Source organism: Tigriopus californicus, chromosome 2 (assembly GCF_007210705.1).
Source record: "Tigriopus californicus strain San Diego chromosome 2, Tcal_SD_v2.1, whole genome shotgun sequence".
Lineage (NCBI taxonomy): Eukaryota > Metazoa > Arthropoda > Copepoda > Harpacticoida > Harpacticidae > Tigriopus > Tigriopus californicus.
The window spans coordinates 1,895,794-1,902,010 of NC_081441.1; the positions used below are offsets into that span (position 1 = coordinate 1,895,794).

At 38.6% G+C, this 6,217-nt stretch overlaps 1 protein-coding gene across 2 annotated transcripts; it reads left to right on the forward strand.

Annotated features, from left to right (window-relative positions):
* The first annotated feature begins 455 nt into the window (after window positions 1–455).
* LOC131893006 (uncharacterized) lies at window positions 456–6,217 on the forward strand. Of its 2 annotated transcripts, none has more exons than XM_059242913.1 (5): window positions 456–593; window positions 656–853; window positions 5,209–5,465; window positions 5,529–5,787; window positions 5,981–6,217. In XM_059242913.1, exons 1-5 carry the CDS (start codon window positions 515–517, stop codon window positions 5,986–5,988), a joined length of 801 nt encoding a protein of 266 aa, XP_059098896.1. In that variant the 5' UTR covers window positions 456–514; the 3' UTR covers window positions 5,989–6,217. The 2 variants fall into 2 exon arrangements, with proteins under 2 accessions (XP_059098896.1, XP_059098897.1); XM_059242914.1 differs by having other exon boundaries at window positions 5,218–5,465.

Consider the following 6,217-nt stretch of genomic DNA (forward strand, 5'->3'; position numbering starts at 1 on the left):
CACTGTTAAGGCTTTAACAAGACTTCGATCGTTTTTCAATAACAGTCTCAAATCAGCCTTTCGTTTAAGGCTGTTTTTCTATATATCTTGGTTCAAAAACGATCCTAAAGCGGCAAATTCGAACGCGCCGTGTGACCAGATATTTTATGAATTTTGACTTTCGTGGAAAAGGGGATTGCATTCTTTTGCGCACAAGACCCCAAGAAGTCAAATGTGAAAAACAAATCACTTCATTATGTAAAAATGAACGTTTTCTTGTAATTTCTTTGCTTTTGCCCTGCCCAAACAACTGTTTGTACAAGTAAATTCATTTCATTAATATCATTGGTGAGCCGACCTGAATCTAAATCATTTTGGCTAGCCACTTTAATAGCGTTTTAGTTATCAGGGATTAATGTAACGAAACTTAATATTTTATTAGCCTGAGCACGTGTCATTTAGGCATGTCATAACATGATCAGGCATTTTTTACCGATAAATTGGAAATAGTAGCAGGGGTATCTCCAGTCTCATTATGATTTTGGTCACAAGGCAACTATGTGGGGCCGTGAATCTCTTCATCGTTCTTGGCCATGTTCTTGGCTATTCAGAAGGTAAAGTGTAGGGTTTTACGTTTTGATGCTTCACTAAAAAAAATTTCCTCTACCAATTGCAGATTTTGAAGAAAGATCTGGCACTACCCCTTCGCTCGATGATTGTTTGTGCTTCAATAATTCGATCTCAAGTGCATCGTCATCTTCATCAACTACTCTAATTGTTTCCATAAATACGTTAGTCACGAACACTTCGTCGTCATCGCCGTCAACAGCAATGCTGACAACCACTACCGGATCGTCAACAAGCACATTGGCATGTAAGTTGAGAATCTTTTCTATTCAAGCATATTTATGAAATCCCGTAATTCAATCTTCATTCGGTCTTGTCAACAAACGCCAATGGCTTCCGTTGCAATTTCGGGTAAAATGATTGATTTCTGAATCTGAAAAAAAAAATAACGACTAATTGATAAGTCAACCAGGCTAAAATACCACAGAATAGATGTATGAAAGTGTTAAAGATGAGCTTGAAAACGTGAACAGTCAATTTGGAAAAACATCGTTAAAATTGCAATCAATGAGAAAATTCCCAAAACCCTTACAATGCACATGGAAGAAATGAAAAGAGGACCTTCAAAAAGCAGAAAGGAAGCGGGAGATGTCGAAATTCTTGGTCATTGCAAAGGAGAGATTCAAAAATTCCTTTGTCAGCTCCCGTTGATTCTGTGTGGGTAATCTTGAAAAATATATGTATAGGCACAGATTTGGACAAATGTCCAAAATTGTCCGAAAATGAGCTTCAGGTGTCCAAAAGTAACTGCACCGTGTCCAGAACTAGTTAAACAGGCAAAAAGTTTTAAGCCTTACATCATATAATTGTTTCATGATAACAATGTAGTAACCAACAAATTCAATCATTGAATTATGAAATATATTATCTTACTGCAACAAATATACAGTCTTATCATGAGACTTATCAAAAGCATTTTATATTCAACATAAGTTGCAAATTAGTATTTTTCATGTGTTTTATAGAGCATAATCCACAAATTTTGATGTAATATAACATCATAAACTAAAGCAAATGTCATGCGTCCAAGTTCACAAGATCATGAGTCCATTTAAATTGTTGATAAACCATGAAGTGTTTGGTGGCAAAATTAGACAAAACCCAGGCCTTCAAACTTGTAGATTGATATTTGCCTAATTTACCCTTATGAAAGAAATTTTTTAGCCCTTTTTATTTTTATATCTAATAGAGGTTTGCCCAATGTACCTTTCAGTGTATATTAAATGACAAATTAAACTTTTTGAACAGACAATAAATGCTCAAAGCATGTACAGCCTTGAGGGCATCCCTGAAGCATATCAAGGGATTGTGTAAACCGAAACCAATTTAGAACTATGCGAAAGTTTCAATTCCAATACTTCAAATGAAACGACTGTCTCAATCAGAAATACAAGACTTTGTTTGCGAAATAAATGACTCAGTACGTCATGAATTACTTACGTTTTGAATGAAAATAAAAAATATCGGCTTCCTTTCCATGCAGCCCATCAGTAGAAATGTAAAGTATGAGAACCCTTACATGTAGATGCCAGGCTCGGAAAAATAATGAGTGAAAAAGGCAAAAGTAGTACATCTTGATTTGTTGCCTTTCTTGTAAAATATATATATATATAATCTTTATTGCAACTCTTGGTCATGTCATGGCGTAAAAATAACTATAAAATAAAATCTGATGTATATACATTATACAAAGGTTTGTTGATAAAACAAGAAAAATGTCAAGAAGGTTAAGGCAATAAAATAGTTGACTAGAAAGTGATATCACAATGAGTATGGCTAGAATTGGTTCAATGCACATGAAAAAAGGTAAGAGGTGAGTTACAGATAGTACAAAGACGGGTAGGTAGAGGTAAATGATGAAAATCTTGGTTATTGCAGTAGATTGGATGGGCCAGATTGAACAGATCATTTGTCAACTCCTGTCGCTGATGGCATTTGGCCGGGAGCCGAACAGAGGTGTGTGACCGCCAATATTCCGAAGGGATGTCGGGCCAAGGGCAATAAGGTGTTATCAAGTCCTTGACCGGAAAGGACAGCTTGTGTCCGGACACCACCTCCGGAAAGGTCAGGTTCCCAACAGTGTTGGACCTTGCCAGCCCGATGGTGAGGGGCTCGGTTTCGCATAGAAAATGCGTCCATGCATTGTCGGCATATTGGGGCACGCATAGGTATCGTTTGAGGAACTTGGTGAAGGTGGCATCGACGGATTTGAGGGCGATAACTGTCAAACGAGATACAATGATTGAAAAAACGGGATGATCGCAAAACAAGCTTAAGGGATATTTGTTTTATTTTCAAGCCTTCGTTTTTTTGCTTGACAAAAAAAACATTTGATAGGAAAAATAAAGAATCTATCGAGTTTCACATCGTCAGATGGGCAAAGTGTAAGAAATCGCTTGGGATTAGTCAACCTTCAACATCGTCAAAACCCATTGGATCCGTTAAGTAACAGAATTGGATAGCATCAGAGCATTTTTTGGTATCAAGGTAATTTGGAGTTAAACTTTCATTGTTGTGATGTCTTTTTGAAATAATTCGAAGTCTTCACACTTATAACATCAACTAGTAAGTTGGCTTAATCAAGGATAAAGAGAAAACCAAGGGGATATATTTCTTGAGCAATTTTCAGGTTTGTAGCCTACATTGTGCTTATAAGAGAGGTATTTTGCCTTGAGAGAAAAGCTTGAACTGATTTTGTCACGTCTGCTCATTACTGCACAAGGCTAGAGTCTTGTTTCCCCCAAAAATAGCTTTGCATGTTTTGGATGTGCCACAATTCCTCGGCCAAATTTCACAAACAACTTCAACAAGGTCGACTTGGAGAACATGGAGTCGAGGGTTAAAATGGTATTGAAAAAAGATGACAAGTAAACAGTTTAGAGTAATTCATTTTTCTAACCTTTTTAGCATTTCTATAACGCCAAGAAGCCCCTGCAATTCATTCTTTTCAAATATCTTTCTTAATCACTGGGCTACAAGGTTTTAAAGACGTGTCCGAGGACTTATGGTACACCTGGTATATGCTGGGCTATCTAAATTTTGCAGTCACTTTGAAGCTCCATAACTCATGATTGGTCTGTCAAAGATAAAAGAATAAATGAAAGGAAGTAAGCTGATTTCCCTGTGAGTTAAGAAATAAAATATGGCGGCCTTAGCTCAATTCTATTTCACAGAATCATAAGAAGTACATCCAGTCATAGTTTGAAGCCTCGCTGAAAATGTAGTTTGTCCCCCTCCGAATTGATCACAATGCTTAAGCAGGAAACTCGGTAGTCATCACTTTGGGGAATCTCGCGTGTTTTTGGCCAACCACTTGTGATATTGTCTCTTCGAGACTTGACCGTTGGAGAAGAACCAAATCATATTTGGCGGAACTGGGTTCTTGAGCTTGTTCAACATTTTTACCCCGTTCCTTAGAAGAGCCCTTGTTCATCATTTTTTGGACTAACAATTGGCCTTTTCCCATCCCCTTTTCCCATCTTGTAGAAATGATACCAGAAATCAATTGTAGCAATGAGCCGAATGGTCAACAAGAGGTCTTTAATTTCCCAGAAACGGCCCCGAAAGAAATTCTTGGATCGTTATCAACCAAACTTGCAAAACTGAAAACAAATTGGAGGCTTCGGCACCCCATACCATGATAGAGGCGGTGTTCTGGGTCCGATGGACATCCACAATGGTTTCAGGGCTGCTCGAGGATGCTGATAGAGGATCCTGTCATTTTGACGATTAAACTTCTTCTTGCTAAGGAAACTTATTCACCACTAAAAATGACTACATCTTCATGATTTCGGGCGTACCAAACAAGAAGGTCGCGAACTCTTGAAGCTCTCTTTTTCTTCGTAGCAGGGGAGAGAAGCTGTTTCTCTGATGCTTGTGGCCCTTTTTCTTAAGGTCCTTTTTTGAATTGCCTCGGTCATAGCTTGGGAAGGATTTCGTCTGATTTTGGCTGTCACAGCCTTGATGAGCTGAAGTGTCCTTGTCGATGTCGTTCTCTTTCTTCCTTGTCCTCGCCTGTCTCGGCAATCGCTTTTTTAAAAGTAAATTCCATATTGACATTCAGGTTCTTTATGATGAATTTGTAAGATTTTCCAGAGCTGAAAAGGGCGATGCACGCAGAACGGTTACTCCCTTTCGGGGCCATGTAAGGATGAAATACTGTGGGGATCTATTTTGTAAGTAAATTGAAGTTTTAAACAACAGACGGAATATTTTCCAATATTTCAACGCAAAATCCCTCAATCTCAACTGCTTTGTCCATAAATGCGGTTAAATGCTTAGGACGCTATATAAAATCCTCTGTGTAGGCCTGCTCGTTTAAATTAATCTGTTTCTTCTTTCATGGCTAGGCCTCGAGGAAAAAATATTCTTGCAATTTCCATCAACCAAGAAGTTCGTCAGTTATGGAAATCTCAACCGCCGATTCGTCACCTTTCTCGAATTTCTCGAAAACAAAAAATTGTTTGTATTTCCTGAGTGAATCAAGGACTTACTTTGAATCAAATTTAGTTTAAACATGGGTTAAAGATCCGAAATTACTATACAAAATCATCTAAATTGTGCAGTTTAAGTGTTTATCCAATCAGTTTCTTTTGCCTCTAGCGACTACAGCACCCGCTGTTTCAACTACAGGGACGTCAACGCCTTCTCGCCCTTGCATCAGTTTTGGAGAATCTGCGGTTCCGCTCGAATGTCCTCCAGATGGACAAGTTGGTTTGATTGTCCATAACATAACATTTGATCCCGATGGTGCGGGTCCTTGCTCTTTTATGCTCGAATCGCCGAGATTTTCAATTCCAGCCAAAACGTACCCCAATGCAAAGGGACCTGAGGGTTACCAATGCATCTTCAAGTTTACGGTAACAGTTTACATTGACTTGAAATGGCCCTTTTACTACAGAAAGTATTTTGTCGCTTTTCAGTCAACGGATACCAGTCGCAAAATACTAATGAACTTGAAACAAGATGATTTTGATTTGCCTGGTGACAGACCTAGTTGTGTTGATGACAAACTCGTATTACCCGAGGTTCGAGATGGTGGTTTTACCATGTGTGGTACTTTTAACCGAGATCGAAATTTCACCTCCCAGGGTGATACTATAACAGCGCAATTCTTTGTGAACCAAAATAATGAAGGCACTCGAGGCGATGGTTTCAAATTCACGGTCACTTCTATTCCAGGTGGGTTGGCTTAACCATGAAGCACGGGAATGTGGATGGACACGACCAGGTTGAGAATTCACGATGAAAATTCTGAATGAAAATGGCAATTCTCATCCTAAACATGTTCATCCATATTCCTGGGGTCATCGAATCAACGAATTGATATAGTGACTTAAACTTTGATCTTTGTTTGGCTTGCACCTCATTCAAGGTTCGTGATAGTCCTGGAAGATGAAGGACCTGGGTCAAATCCGTCCATTACTGTTACATGAACCACAACCACTGATGACATTTTGTATTATCCACTGTTGGCGAACTATGCAAATGAGCTCTTGCTGCTGGCTTTCTCCTCTATTATTAAAGGTTTACTTTTCATACTAGTTTTCGCCTTGTGTTTTTCAACAACTCGACAAAATACATGGTCAAACGTTTGATTTGCTCTGGTAAA